At 57.7% G+C, this 15336-nt stretch overlaps 2 protein-coding genes across 2 annotated transcripts; both read left to right on the forward strand.

The window, feature by feature from the left end:
• The first annotated feature begins 158 nt into the window (after positions 1–158).
• On the forward strand, positions 159–2423 carry commd1 (copper metabolism (Murr1) domain containing 1). Its single transcript, XM_068751264.1, has 3 exons — positions 159–334; positions 889–1176; positions 1726–2423. The coding sequence occupies exons 1-3, from the start codon at positions 161–163 to the stop codon at positions 1840–1842; spliced, it is 579 nt and encodes a 192-aa protein (XP_068607365.1). The 5' UTR covers positions 159–160; the 3' UTR covers positions 1843–2423.
• Positions 2424–2633: 210 nt separating this feature from the next.
• Positions 2634–5317, forward strand: b3gnt2a (UDP-GlcNAc:betaGal beta-1,3-N-acetylglucosaminyltransferase 2a). Its single transcript, XM_068751450.1, has 3 exons — positions 2634–2647; positions 3972–4062; positions 4121–5317. The coding sequence occupies exons 1-3, from the start codon at positions 2634–2636 to the stop codon at positions 5315–5317; spliced, it is 1302 nt and encodes a 433-aa protein (XP_068607551.1).
• Positions 5318–15336: the final 10019 nt, after the last annotated feature.

Consider the following 15336-nt stretch of genomic DNA (forward strand, 5'->3'; position numbering starts at 1 on the left):
TATGATGTAAAAAAAATCAATTCCGCAGATAAACTAACAAACGTAACCCGATTTACGACATAAACTCGTTTATGGCGCTGTAAAACTTCAACTCCCACAATGCCTTGTGGACACGTGATTCCATTGGCTTCACCTCACGTGACCCCGCCTGCGTTTCAACATGGCGCACGTAGAAACGGCGAAGCCTCTGAGCGGGCTGTTGAACGGACTCGCTCAGAGGGTTTATTATAAGAACAGTGACGTCACGGAGGAGCTGCTGAGGAACGAGTTCTACCCGGAAGTGTCCCGGGATGAGTTCAAGGCTCTGCACGAGAAGATGAGAGGCCTGCTGAAGGTCGGCGACTAGCCACATGCTAATGCTAGCTTCGTCTCTGTCTTTCTTCTGAGGATAAAAACTAGAAACAGCTGATTGATGTTAACGTTGCTGGAGGCCGTATCTTGATCAATTTTAACAGATGCTACCATAAAGTTTTGGGTAAATGTATCGCCAATCAAATTCATGGAAGAGTCTGTTCCTGTATGTCCCAGCTGTCGCCGGCAGAGGGCAGCACCTCACCTGATTGGCGCCGGTCTGAAATAAACTTTATTAACAAAGAGGAATCAGGCAAAACAGTTAGCGATAGCTGAAATTCAAATGACACAATAAATAAAATGTAAGACAAGCTTTGAAGTTCTCCATTCTGTTAAAGTCCAATAAAGCAGAGCTGGAATATTCATATACGTTTGTTCCGGAGCAGCCAACCAATCACAGGCTGAGCTGCTCTTTAATTTAGTCAGGTTCATTTGAATAAAACAGCGTGGAGAATGTGATCTCCGGCCTTCAGACCCCGACACCACGGTTCACCTCCAACGAGAGAACAAACAAACATGGCTGCTCATCCTCCTCAGGCTATTGCTGCGGCTGACATGGACCCCGCCCAGCTGGAGGCCTTCCTCACGGCCCAGACCAGGAGGCAGGGTGGGGGCGGGGTGTCCGCGGACCAGGCGGCCGCGCTCACCCGTTTCTGGAAGAGCCAGCGGGGGCAGGTGAGGGAGAGCCTGCTGGCGGGGAGCCGCTGGGAGCCGAGCCTCAGGGGCCTCACCTGGAGGGTGGACCTCCAGGCAGCCAGCCGGGGGGGCGCGGCCCCCAGCGGCCCAGTGGCCTTAATGGAGCTGGAGCTGGGCGGAACCGGACAGGTGAGGGACGATTAATGCTCGACGTCTCACGTTCCCTGTCTGAAGCCTCCGCAGCCTGAGGCTGTATGTCGCCATGGCGATGCCGTTCTTTCAGGATCTCGGTGTGTCTTTCTGTTTCTATGCAGCCGTCAGCCAATCGGGGCTCCCCGTCCCGCCTTGTTGTTGTCGTCGTGCTCCAGTTCTTAAATCCTTCCCGATGAGCTAACCCGCTTCGTCCGTCATCGATGTTGAACCCGGATCATCACTGATTGGTTTAATCCAATCACATTGCTCCGTTTTCATCTTCTTGATGTTCAATCAATGTCCCAGAGGATTACGCATCAGTGTGTGTGTGTGTGTGTGGGGGCTGGGGGGGGGGGGGGGCAGAGGTCTGCTGCACCAATCAGTCTGTCCTGCAGAGATAATCTTTTATTGAAGGGTTACATCATGTCAGATATAGAGATCAATGACCAAATGAAACAGACCCTAGGCCCCGCCCACACTCCTGCGCAGGTAAACGACCTCTGACCCCTGAAGGTGGGTGTTAACGGCGTCTCCCTGCTCCCTCAGGACTCTGAGTTCGTGTGTCTGGAGTTTGACGAAGGAAAAGTCACCCAGGTGCTGAAGGAGATGGCCGACATCCAGCGGAGCGTCGACGGCCTCGTCCACAGCACGCAAAGCTTCTGATTGGTCCACAGAGGAGAGGGAGGCGGGGTTCGGCTGGAGATGTCTGACCAACCGGCTCTTCGTCCAAGAACAGGATGGATCCAAAAAGGCCTCTGACCCCGCCCACAGATGTTTTAATGTCAGCGCTGCAAAACAAAAGGTTTATTGAGCCTGAACTCAAAGAGCGAGCCTGAGGTGTGGCCACGCCCACTTTAACAACCTGCCCCGGGACCAGGGGTCACCCTCAGGTCACCGGCAGGCTTTACGACACCGACCAGGAGGGTTTCAGCGTGTAATCAGGTGTTATACAGGTACACTGTGTGTACGCGCTAGCCTCTAGCTACATTAGCTTGATGCTACATCTGACACGGTCATGATTTTATCTTTGTTAGCGCATTAGTGAGACGAACAGCTGTCAAAGTCCAGTCAGGACTGATAACAGCTGCTGCTGGCTTTTAGAGCGTCCTGTCCCTTTAAGAGCCCACCTGCTCCCAGGTTGGCGTCCTGTCCCTTTAAGAGCCCACCTGCTCCCAGGTCGCCTTCAGGCACAACGAAATGTTCTTAAACAAATGAGCTGAAAATAAACAGATAATTAACATGAATGGATTCATGGACGGCTGGATTTATTGGGGGGGGGAGGGGGTTCTGGACTGGGTTCTGGACTGGGTTCTGGACTGGGTTCTGGGGGGGACGGCTGCTAGCGAGCAGCCATCGTGTTCCCGACCACTAAACAGCAGAAGACGGAACCTCTGAGGAGACGCCATTCGGCCCGAACGGGTTTAAACGCTCTCCTCGCCCTTCACGGCGTCAACATGTCGGCGTGCAGGTGTGTTCAGCCTCCACGCCTTCCTCTGGGTGATCAGAACAATAAAGTTAATTCAAACACCGGACTTTGATTCCTGCCATAAACTTTACAGCCCGTTTCTCATGACGGGGAGTAAGAAGCCATAATCCCCGCCGTGATGACGTCACATCCCGCCGCAGAATCTCACAGACTGGAGGGTGAAAAGGGTTAATGGCCCCCGCGGACCCGGTTTATCAGCGGAGGAGATGTGACGTCATAGCAGGTTGACGCTGCTCAGTAATCCGACCCTCCAGGATCCGCTTAGATCGTCATAATCCACTCACGGCCGGTGATGACGTAATCCGACGGTAGCAGGTGAGACCAGCGGGGATCGGCTGGAGTGGGCGGAGTCAGGGCGGCGCATCGCAGCGGACGGACGCAGCGGGGTCCGATCACCTCCTCCCGAGGAAGACGCTGACGTCACCGGGATTAAAGTTTCCTCCGGAAGAATGAGAAGGACGCGTCGGTCCAGGTGATCGATCCGCCGGATCTCAGGTCGGTGTCGGTTTACTAACAGAAAATCAACAGAATTGATGATCAGTTAAAGAGGTGATCGTGCACGCCTGAAAGCCTCACCTGGGTGACGCACAGTTTCTGTAACCTTGGAAACAACTGGCGATATTTAACGATCAATCAGCATCATTGATCCTCTCGGTTCAATCATATGACGTCATTCCGCTGGTGCAGGTCTCACTTTTGGCTGGGTAACCTTTGACCTCTCGGACAACGCCGTGAACCGTCACGTATTTTAAACACCTTCGTTTAGCCCCGCCTCTGTCACTGACGTCACAGGAAACGGCCTCGGGTCTGAGGTGACGTTTCAACGTTGTTGTTGTTTTGTTTCCTTGTTTTTTAGAAGTAAAGTTTTTTTTAATCTGATGGATTGATTTCAGATTGATTTCAGATTGATTTCAGATTGATTCCGGATTGATTTCAGATTGATTTCAGATTGATTCCAGATTGATTCCAGATTGATTTCAGATTGATTTCAGATTGATTCCGGATTGATTTCAGATTGATTTCAGATTGATTCCGGATTGATTTCAGATTGATTTCAGATTGATTCCAGATTGATTCCGGATTGATTTCAGATTGATTTCAGATTGATTCCAGATTGATTCCAGATTGATTTCAGATTGATTTCAGATTGATTCCGGATTGATTCCAGATTGATTTCAGATTGATTCCAGATTGATTTCTTTGCGGTTTGATTCACTGGATTTCTGGCAGCAGCTGACCGGGAATGTCCCGGCAAACCGGGTCATGTGAACGCCTCAATTGAAAACGTGTGGTTGTTGTCTGTCAGTGAGGGGGGAGGGGGGGAGGGGGGGAGAAACGTGTCCGGCGTGACCGAACGGCTGCTGTCCCATATTCTCCGTCCGTCTCCGGGTCTTGCCGTGCGTCCCCCCCCCGGCTGTCTGTCCCCGTCACTCTTCATGTCTTGTCTTCGTGTAGACGCCGAGGGGAGGCAACATGCCCGGGCTCCACGGGAGAGGCCGCGCTTTCTGTGTGATGATGATGTTCAACATCTTCATCTTCCTCCTCCTTGGCATGACGTGGAACATCAGGCGGAGCAACAGTGCCCCCCCGAAGGTTCGAGTCCCGTCCCAGAGGTTTTGGCGGCGGGACGCTGTGAGTGAGTCCTTCTGGAACAAGGAGCAGCAGCGGCTGGACTTCGTCCACAGCCCGATCTTCAACGCCGCGCCTGATTGGCTGAAAGACACGGGTCCGCCCCGCCCCTGTGATCCGGACCACAGGGTCCCCACGCAGATCCGGGACTACAACGTCCTGCCGCCGCTCTTCCGGGACTTCCTGTTGCACATGCGGTGCAGGACGTCCCCGCTGCTGATCGACGCGCCCCACGCCTGCGACGGCGAGCCGTTCCTGCTGCTGGCGGTGAAGTCGCTCACGCCTCACTTCGACCGGCGGCAGGCCATCCGGGAAACGTGGGGGCGTGCCGGCGTCGTCGCCAACCGGACCGTGGCCGTCGTGTTCCTGCTGGGCGCCACCTGGCGGGCGGATCACTTCCCCAAATTGAAGGGGTTGCTGCGCCAGGAGGCCAAGCTCCACCGGGACGTCCTCCTGTGGGGCTACCGGGACACCTTCTTCAACCTCACCCTGAAAGAAGTCCTCTTCCTGGAGTGGTTCAGCACAACATGCCCCCAGGCCCAGTATGTCCTCAAGGGGGACGACGACGTCTTCGTCAACACCTTCCGAGTCCTTGACTTCCTGGAAAACCTCTCGGAGCATAAAGCGAAGGACCTGTTCATCGGTGATGTCATCAGTGACGCCGTCCCTCACCGAGACAAGAAGCTCAAGTACTTCATCCCGGAGAGCGTGTTCGTGGGCCGGTACCCGCCCTACGCGGGGGGCGGGGGGTACCTGCTCTCCGGGGACGTGGCGCTGCGCCTTCACAACGCGTCCCAGCGGGTGGTCCTCTACCCCATCGACGACGTCTACACCGGGATGTGTCTCCAGAAGCTGGGTCTGGTTCCCGAGAGGCACAGCGGCTTCAAGACATTCGACATCGAGGACAAGTACAGGGACAAGCCCTGCATCTACAGGAGCCTGATGCTGGTCCACAGCCGGACCCCCCAGGAGATGCTGACCATCTGGCCCTGGGTCCGAGACCCCGAGCTGGACTGCCAGTGAAGCTCCGCCCACCGTCGAATCCATCTTAAATCAGGTCGCATTTTTAACTCTTCTGAAAAGGAGGTTGTTTTCTCCTTCGCTGTTTGTTTGTTTGTCAACAAGAACTCTGAAAGAACCAGCATTGGACCGCTGTGTAGGGGCGGGGCCTGGACCAGGCGGCTCACCCCCCATGGAGCATACCTGTCATATGTGGGCGGAGCTAAATGTTTCTGACAGGAAGTAACAAATTCATGGTTTTAATTTTCTGCGTCGTTGTGAGGCGGATTCCTCCATCCAGGTAAAAGAAGGCGGTCCCAGAGGGCGGAGTCACAGGAGAGAAAAAGAAGCTACCTGCTGTGTTTGATCACTTATAAGGTTTGGTAATAACACCTGTGCAGTGGCTCCTCCTATGGGCGGGTCACACTTCTACCTGGAGGGGGCGTGTCTAGCCGAGACGCGGCACTAATTGTGTTTCATGGTAATAAATGTGTTGTGCTTTAATTGTCCGTTTGTCTTTATCTTATAAAGTAAATCTATTTTCATATGAATAAATCTTTCTAATTACAGTTTGTTTGTTGTTAAATTAATTATCGTGAATTTATTTCCTAATTCTTTGGGTTTTTGGCGTTAAATAAATCAACAATCAATGAAGTTGTGGAAAAACGACAATATAACCGGACAGTGCCCCCTGGTGGACCCCCCGGACATGACGTCAATCAGCTGCTGATGATTTCCAGCTGTTTGGCGGACTTTAACTGTTGAAGTCGTGACTCGGGAGTTCTGAATCTATGAAGATGGATCGAAGGAGCGGATCGAAGGTCCGAGCGGTGCTGCTGTTTGTTCTGATGTTCTGGACCAGCTGCGACGCGCAGGTGAGCCACTTCCTGTTTGGTGAACCTGAGGACTGCTGCAGGTAAACTTGTGTTGTCTTCTGTTTGCAGGGAACCAGAGAAGAAGAGCCTCCAGGTCAGCGTGTCAAAGTGCTGACCCGTCGGTGGCGTCTCAAACTGATGCTAATCTGCTCGTTAGCTTTTTAGCTTGGTCTAAGTTAAGTTTATAAAAGTGTAACCAGACAGCCCCGGTCTCTGTGGGTCAGTGAAGGCATCGCTGCCCCGGTCTCTGTGGGTCAGTGAAGGCATCGCTGCCCCGGTCTCTGTGGGTCAGTGAAGGCATCACTGCCCCGGTCTCTGTGGGTCAGTGAAGGCATCACTGCCCCGGTCTCTGTGGGTCAGTGAACGCATCGCTGCCCCGGTCTCTGTGGGTCAGTGAAGGCATCGCTGCCCCGGTCTCTGTGGGTCAGTGAACGCATCACTGCCCCGGTCTCCGTGGGTCAGTGAAGGCATCGCTGCCCCGGTCTCTGTGGGTCAGTGAAGGCATCACTGCCCCGGTCTCTGTGGGTCAGTGAAGGCATCACTGCCCCGGTCTCTGTGGGTCAGTGAACGCATCGCTGCCCCGGTCTCTGTGGGTCAGTGAAGGCATCGCTGCCTGAGTCTCTGTGGGTCAGTGAAGGCATCGCTGCCCCGGTCTCTGTGGGTCAGTGAAGGCATCGCTGCCCCGGTCTCTGTGGGTCAGTGAAGGCATCGCTGCCTGAGTCTCTGTGGGTCAGTGAACGCATCGCTGCCCCGGTCTCTGTGGGTCAGTGAAGGCATCGCTGCCTGAGTCTCTGTGGGTCAGTGAAGGCATCGCCCGGGTCTCTGATGACCGTTCTTGGGGTCTCCGGGGGGGTCTGCTTCCTCCTCAGACGGGGGCCGCGGCGCCTTCTTCGCCCTCCGGAGCTGCCACCGCCTCCTTCGGGGCGACGCCGGCGAGTTCTTCTCCCCGGACTACCTGTGCTCCAGCCCGGCGCTCTGGTGCAACTGGACCATTCAGGTGGATCCTGGAAAGCGGGTCCACCTCCAGCTGGAGGACCTGACCCCCCAGGACGCCTGCCACCTGAAGCAGGACCAGGTCCACGTGGACGATCCGGCCGGACACTCGGGGGCTCACAAGGTTCTGCAGGGGTGCTGGCGGGAGGTGGAGTACACGTCCTCCTCCAGCACGCTGTACGTGGTGCTGCTGCTCCGGGCCCGGCCCAGCCCCCCCTACAGGGGCTTCCACGGCCACTACCAGGCCTTCGGACCGCCGGCGGTCTACGACCCTCCGGGGGGGTTCACAGACGGGAGCAGGGCGTTGGATCCGGCTCCCAGACCTCCTGAGCGGGTCCTGCAGCGTCCGTCACCTGACCCCACCCTCGGTGATGGCGAACCTTCAGCCACGGCTCGGTCGCCCCCGGGGGCGGTGGAGGCCGGCGCCGAGGCGAGCCCTGCACCCACTAGCATCGCGTGATCACACGGGGGTGTTTTTAACTTGCCTCCGTCTTCCTGCAGGTGGATGGCAGCCGCCCCCCCGCCGAGGCCGTCCCAGCCGGGCCCACGGTTCCAGCGGCCTCACCGGGGACCCCTGACCTGGGAAGAGGCGCCGCTGAAACGCCGTCGGGTCCACCGGTCCCAGACATCCAGCCGCAGGACATGAACCGCGACCCCCGAGCCCCCACCCGCCCCCAAACGGCCGTACGAAGAAACGTGGAGGAAGATCCTCCCCAGGTGGAGGAGGAAGAAGAGGCTCATCCTCATCCTCATCCTCAGCCCAGCGTGATGTCGGACCACAGGCGGAGCCGTAAGTCTGCGTCTCATCACATGATTCTTGATCTGGGTGCTGATTGGCTGATCAGGGCGCGTTTACACTGACGGGATCAAATTCTGAAGAAAAGTTAATGTATGAAGTCAAAAGAGTAAAACAAACCAAAGTGAATTTCGGTGATGCGTTCAGGGTCCCAACAATCTGTGAACCCGCTGGTCGATGATGCGTTCAGGGTCCCAACGATCTGTGAACCCGCTGGTCGGTGATGCGTTCAGGGTCCCAACAATCTGTGAACCCGCTGGTCGATGATGCGTTCAGGGTCCCAACGATCTGTGCTGCTGTCCCTGTGATGCCTTCAAGGGGCTGATAAATATTTAGGAAATAGTTTTCCTGTTGCTCGTTTTCAATGTGTGGGGTGGTGCGTTCAGGGTCCCTGGGTAAAACGGCTTCTCTTGTAGTCGACAGAGGAAATGATTCGGACCCCCCACATCTTCCTGGTGGTGAGTATCTGGTGGGTTCCTCTGGGTCGGCCAAGCCCGGCGGTGGTTCTGATTCTGGTGCCGCTGCTTTGACCTCTGACCCCCGGACAGACCAGCTGTTTGAAGTGGCCGTGGAGGTGAACTTCGGTCCAGACGGAGACCAGTCCTGGGAACGCCTGTCCAGGTCTCTGATGCCTCCAGTCAAGACTCTGGTATGTGGACCAGAACTTCTGTCTTTAACCTGCGGGTGAAGCTGGAATCTCCCGACTCACCTGAACACATCAGGTCGAGGGTCTCCGGAGCCCCTCCCCGTTGTTGGGGTGGGTCCGTGATGGCGTGTGAAGATGCTTGTTCCTACAGATCAGTGATCGTCTGTCGGTTCTGGGCGTCCCCCTGTCCATGTCCTCCAAGAGGATGAAGAGGTGGGTGTCCCCCCCGAGTCCCGTTCCAGCTGCTGGTTGGGCTGGGACACATCTGGATCTGTGTGCAGGTTGAGCTCGGGGGCGCTGTACATCCTGTGGCTGCAGGTGGGACAGCGGCCCGGGGGGCTGCAGGTCCACAGAACCGTCCGCTCGGCCCTGGACCGGCTCGTCGCCAACGACGTCGCCATCGGAGGAAGCGACGGGAGGGCCGTCATCGCGTCCGTGTCAACGGCGGGTAGGTCGAGGGGCGGGGCTTAACTGACTGATAGGATGATGATGGGTCGGTGAGTTCTGGAGGGCCAGGCCCGTGCCCTCGGGTTCTGGTGGGGTTCTGGAGGGCCAGGCCCGTGACCTCGGGTTCTGGAGGGCCAGGCCCGTGACCTGGGGTTCTGGAGGGCCAGGCCCGTGACCTCGGGTTCTGGTGGGGTTCTGGAGGGCCAGGCCCGTGACCTCGGGTTCTGGAGGGCCAGGCCCGTGACCTCGGGTTCTGGTGGGGTTCTGGAGGGCCAGGCCCGTGACCTCGGGTTCTGGTGGGGTTCTGGAGGGCCAGGCCCGTGACCCCCTCCCTCTGTTGTAGATGTGAACGAGTGTGGCACCCAGCTCGCGCTGTGCGACGCCAACGCGGACTGTCTGAACCGGTTTGGGTCCTACTCGTGTCGGTGCCGGCCCGGCTTCCAGGATCGCTCTCGCCTGGGATCTGGAGGAACGTTGTGCGTTGCCGTGACGGCTGCAGGTACGGTCTGATTCTACTTCCTGTTTCCTGGAGGGAAGTGGCGGCTGACTTCCTGTTTCCTGGAGGGAAGCGGCGGCTGACTTCCTGTTTCCTGCAGCTTGCGTCTCCGCCGAGGGCGGAGCCGTCTACGTGCTTTTCTTCGTGCTCAGTTCGCTCCTGCTGACGCTGCTGGCGGCCGCCGGCGTGCTCTACCACCGCCGCCATCGGGGGGCGTTCCCGCTTCACTGTCATGGCGACGGCGGCGTCTCCCCTCCAGGCCAAAAGAACATCCGCCATCATGACGAGGGCTGCTCTGACCCCCCGCCCCCCCCTCTCCCGGCCCGGGGCCTCGGGGAGGGCTGGTCCCAGGTGAAGGAGCGCCACCCAGCCGTGGACCTGCCCCTGCTGCGCTTCAGCCCCCTGCTGGCGCCGGGCGGCTACATGGATCCACCGGAGGGTGGGAAGATCTGAACCGGGGGGGGGGGGGGTCATCTCTACCTTCATCTAAAATGTTTCAATGTCGTTGAGTTAAAGTCGCAAAAACAGAACCTGGTCTGAGTCTCTTCTTTACTGACACCTGAGATGAATGTTGGACCAGCCCGGAACCGGGTCGGCAGGTAAAGCGGGTCTAAATGGAGGCCGAGGTTCTGAAGCTACGGAACGGAACCGGGTCGGCAGGTAAAGCGGGACTAAATGGAGGCCTGACCTTCATCACCCTCGTCCCAAGGTCAGGCCTCCAGCTCCGTTTGAGTGCGGGACGGGGGACACCCGGAGCTGCAGTGCGCCGGGCCGTCCTGCAGGGGGCAGTGTGTCGTCAGGGTCCGGTCCCTGCAACAATCTTTGTCCTTTTCCATTCGAGGAGTTGTCACAACCCAAAGCCTGAATCCTGCAGACGGACGGCCAGTTGCATTCTGGGAAAAGAGCCGGCTGCCATTGTTTGAGTCAAATCTGTTAAACCCGAATTATTTTGTGTGCACTTCCAGACTCGGAAGTATTCAGGCTAATTCCTGACCCCCCCTCGACAGAAGAGAAGACCAGACCAGCGCTCACCTCCGTTACCATAGCGACAGACAAGCACAAACAATGTGATTGATATTTGCACAGGAATATTTGCTCGTCGTCGTATATTAAAAGAAACACCTGGACATACAACACCCAGCTGTGTCCGGGGCCCCGCCCCCTCCCCCCCCTCTGCACTCTCGGCCCGATGCTAAAAACAGATCCAAGATGGCTTGCAGGAATAACAAAGGGGGGGCCCTGAGGATTATTCTAGGGTTACACAGATTAGCAGCCGCCGACCTCTGACCTCCCGTTCAGCACGAGCATCCTTATGGCTCGGCCTGGCTCCGCCTCCGACAGGTGGAGAGTCAACTGCCGGCGTCCTGCCTGGGCTGAGGACGCCACACCTGTCAGTCCTGGGTTAGTCTGCTGGTTCTGGTTCTGGTTCTGTGCACACCTTAATGTTGAACCCTCTGCTCCCATGCTTCGTGCTAAGCTACGCTAACGGCCTGACTGGCTGAGACCTCTGGATCTCCACCCGACCTGTGTGTGTGTGTGTGTGTGTGTGTGTGTGCAGCGTACTCTCCACAGAGGGGGGACGGCTTCCCATGATCCTCCATGTTTGATGTCTCAGAGCTAATGCCGTTCATTCGGACGGCGCTTTGTCCGCGGCGCGGCGCCGGTAACTCGAGCTTGATCCGGGCTTATCCGGGCCCGATGCCGGCCCAGGTGTGTGGCCTTTAAGCCCAGAGCGGTCCGGCTCCAGGGGCCGAAGGCAACCAGAGGAACCCACACCGCACCTTTAACCCCCCCCCCCCGAATGGAACGGCCTATTATCACATTTTAATTACAGCACCGACCCACGAGACACGGGACGACCTTTTCCTGCTGGACGGATCGTGCAGGTTTAGTTGAAGGTCCAGGATTCTGCTGCACACCTGGAGCAGGAAGTCGTCAGGTAAGGGGTCCGTTTCAGGTGAGGGATGGGGTCAACCGATCCTAAAGTCCTGAGCCTCATCACTTTGATCCTGAGTTTCAGTCCCAGAACCTCTGATCGTTGGTTCCACCGAGAACCGAGACTCTGAGGACGAACCCGTTACGACGTGGACTCTCTCTCTCTCTCTCGCTCTGACCTTCCTGCTGGTTATGGGCGGGGCTTCCTGACCGAGGACCACTGATCGTCTAATTGGATTTTGAAGCTACTGTGTGAAGGCGACCAGCAGGGGGCGCCAGCGGGGAGATTAATGCCGCAGACCACAAGCCACCAGGAGCTTTTTAAAATGACGTCATGTTGACTTGAACATGGCGTTTGTTTATTTACCTGTGCTCACCTGAGACACCAGATCCCCCGGATCAACGCTCCGCATTCGTATTCTCTTAGCCAAACCGCTAACAGCTAACGTCCGATGGGGGCTGGGTCCATCTTCAGGGTTTAGCTCGGTGCTAACCAGCCTTAGCCGTCTGAACCTGCCTGGTGGCGCATTGGGACCCGGGTGACGGTGCTGGTTCTGAACCCTGCGGGGGTCGCCCCATCACGGGGCCCTAAAGTGGCGTGCTAATTGCAGCCTTTGTCCCGGACCCCCCCCCCCCCCCCCATCATGCCTCCGCTCCAGTCAGGCGTGACTCACCGTTTTGTCTGCCTGCCTTTGATGGCGTTAGTCGGTTTGTGGCGTTCGCCGGCCGCCACCACCGGCGGCCTCCTGTGTGATGTCAGCGCCAGGTGCTCCGGGACAGAACCGACCGAAGCTGCAGAACCAGGACCAGAAGAAATATTCCTGATTCCAGAACCTTCATCCGGCGGTGAGTGACACACATGATCCCGTCATACCTATCATCGTGTCTCTTATCTCATGTGATGCTGCTTCTAAAAGGCAACGCCGCCAACTACTGGCCTGGAGGGACACGACGGCCTCAAATCTCGCTTTTTCATTTTGAATCGTTTTTTCTTTCTTTTTTCTGAATCTGATCATTTCTCCTGTAAAGTGCCGGCTGCCCCCCCCCCCCCCCCCCCATTAGGCTGGCAGATTGATTCATTACACTAATGTGAGTCCGACCCTGTTGGGCTGATGAAACGGGGGCGACGTGACACTCCAACGGAGACCCTGGGGGTCCCAACAGAGCCGCCGCTAATGGGGGGGGGGGGGGGAGCCAATTACGCAGAGCGACGCTGACTTTCAACAGCTATTAGGACCATGTTAGCCCCGCCCCCTCCGCCAGCAGTGTTTCAGGGCAGCTTCACATTCAATTTCAAACAAAAACTTTCGATATTTTTGTAATGAAATCAGGATCGATCGATTTCACCTTGACCTGATTGAATTCTCTGCGGCGTCTCCACACGCAGCGGCCGTCTTTAAAACGGCCCCTGAACAGCGGGTGAGCGGCCATCTTTAAAACGGCCCCTGAGCAGCGGGTGAGCGGCCATCTTTAAAACGGCCCCTGAGCAGCGGGTGAGCGGCCATCTTTAAAACGGCCCCTGGGCAGCGGGTGAGCGGCCATCTTTAAAACGGCCCCTGAGCAGCGGGTGAGCGGCCATCTTTAAAACGGCCCCTGAACAGCGGGTGAGCGGCCATCTTTAAAACGGCCCCTGAGCAGCGGGTGAGCGGCCATCTTTAAAACGGCCCCTGAGCAGCGGGTGAGCGGCCATCTTTAAAACGGCCCCTGAGCAGCGGGTGAGCGGCCATCTTTAAAACGGCCCCTGAGCAGCGGGTGCGCCCTGACCTCAGAGCGCCGTGTTTCCCGTCCCGTTTTGTTCAGATGCTGCTGCGAGGAGAGAGGAGGCGTGGCCAGCGTGCAGGTGCTGCTCCTTCTCCCCAGCGGCCTCCTGAGCGGGCCGTCCTGCCGCCACTGCATTGTTGCTCTATGCAAATAGGGGGGGGGGGGGGGCGTCCTGAGCTCCTCCGGCCAATAATAATAAATGAAAGTTGGCCTTAAATCCCGGGGATAATGGAGGCGGGGGCCGGGGGGGGGAGGGTCAACGGAGGGATTACTCCCCGGCTTTGCATCACTCGCTCTCCTCTGGGTGGCCCTGACCCGTCGGCAAAGCGAGGGGGGGGGGGGGTGTCTAATGCATGGACATCCAAACGCCATGTGGGGGGGGGGGGGGGTGTAATTCCATCAAAGACGGAGAAATGCTCCATTAATGTATTCCAGCCTCCTCTTCTCCTTTCGGCCCAGTCGTGGCTTCGTTCTGCAACATCTGGCCCGGCGCCGCTTGGCCCGCCTTCCTTCGCCGGGGAGATTAGTCCGGTCCAACGTGAAAGGTAATCGTTAAACGGTTGCTCTTCTTCACGCCACGCATCGCCGCCGCGGCCGGCGCCTTTATTTGCAATTGTAATTTGAAGAATAATTAAAGAAGTTAAATGATTCTGTAAATGTAGAACAAGCCGAGTCTTTGTGCTCAAGGGTGCGTGAAGCTCCGCCCCCCGGCTGGCCGCGCCGATAACCTGCCGGGAATGAAAGGCCGCCGCCGCCCTGAAGCGTTGGAGGATTTGCTCGCTTTCCTCCTCTTCCCGCCGGAGGGAACGACATGAAACACCGACCATCGTCCAATCAGGAAGCAGCTTCCAAACTCTCAATGAGAATAAATGATCATCCATGAACAGAACACGTTGAGTTATGTTGTTATTCATGGTCCTGGGTGCTGCTAATGCTAACGCTAACGCATTCCTCACAACCGCTGGAATGAGATGAACATCTTGAGCCGGTCTGGGGGGCCCGGGGCCCTGCTGGTCGGATCGGGGGGGGGGGGGGGCCCGGCCAGCAGCCCCTATCAGGGGACGGGACGATGCCTTTTGGTTTTTGTCATGAGCTGATTAGGGCTTCATTGGGGGCGGCGGCCATCGAGCCCCCGCCCCCAGACCCCTCTCCTGGACTTATTGTCTTTTGATGAAAACACCTCTCGGGGATCAGGTGAGCTCCGCTTTGGAGCCCCCCCCCTTCAAAATACCCCGAGTGCTTTGTTTTCCTCTAAACAAAGACTCTTGAATCCTTCGTCGCGGCCGCATAAAGACGAACGCCGCCGAGGTCTGGAGCGCTCTGCTCACGTGTCAAAGGTCAAATCCCTCCTAAGATCCTCCCAGTTATGAGGAATCTCAGCAGGTTCCATCAAACAGGAAAAAACAATCAGTGAAATTAAATTCAGAGACGTCCGTCGCCGCCGCTTGACCCGGGACGCCGGTCGGGATGGACGCCGGTCGGGATGGACGATGGTCGGGATGGACGCCGGTCGGGATGGACGCCGGTCGGGATGGACGATGGTCGGGATGGACGATGGTCGGGATGGACGCCGGTCGGGATGGACGGCGGTCGGGATGGACGCCGCCGCTTGGCCCGGGACGCCGGTCAGGATGGACGATGGTCGAGATGGACGATGGTCGGGATGGACGCCGGTCGGGATGGATGCCGCCGCTTGGCCCGGGACGCCGATCGGGATGGACGCCGGTCGGGATGGACGCCGGTCGGGATGGACGATGGTCGGGATGGACGATGGTCGAGATGGACGCCGGTCGGGATGGATGCCGCCGCTTGGCCCGGGACGCCGATCGGGATGGACGCCGGTCGGGATGGACGCCGGTCGGGATGGACGCCGGTCGGGATGGACGCCGGTCGGGATGGACGATGGTCGGGATGGACGATGGTCGGGATGGACGATGGTCGGGATGGACGCCGGTCGGGATGGACGCCGGTCGGGATGGACGCCGGTCGGGATGGACGCCGGTCGGGATGGACGCCAGTCGGGATGGACGATGGTCGGGATGGACGATGGTCGGGATGGACGATGGTCGGGATGGACGCCGGTCGGGATGGACG

The sequence above is a fragment of the Brachionichthys hirsutus genome, chromosome 17 (genome assembly GCF_040956055.1).
Source record: "Brachionichthys hirsutus isolate HB-005 chromosome 17, CSIRO-AGI_Bhir_v1, whole genome shotgun sequence".
NCBI lineage: Eukaryota > Metazoa > Chordata > Actinopteri > Lophiiformes > Brachionichthyidae > Brachionichthys > Brachionichthys hirsutus.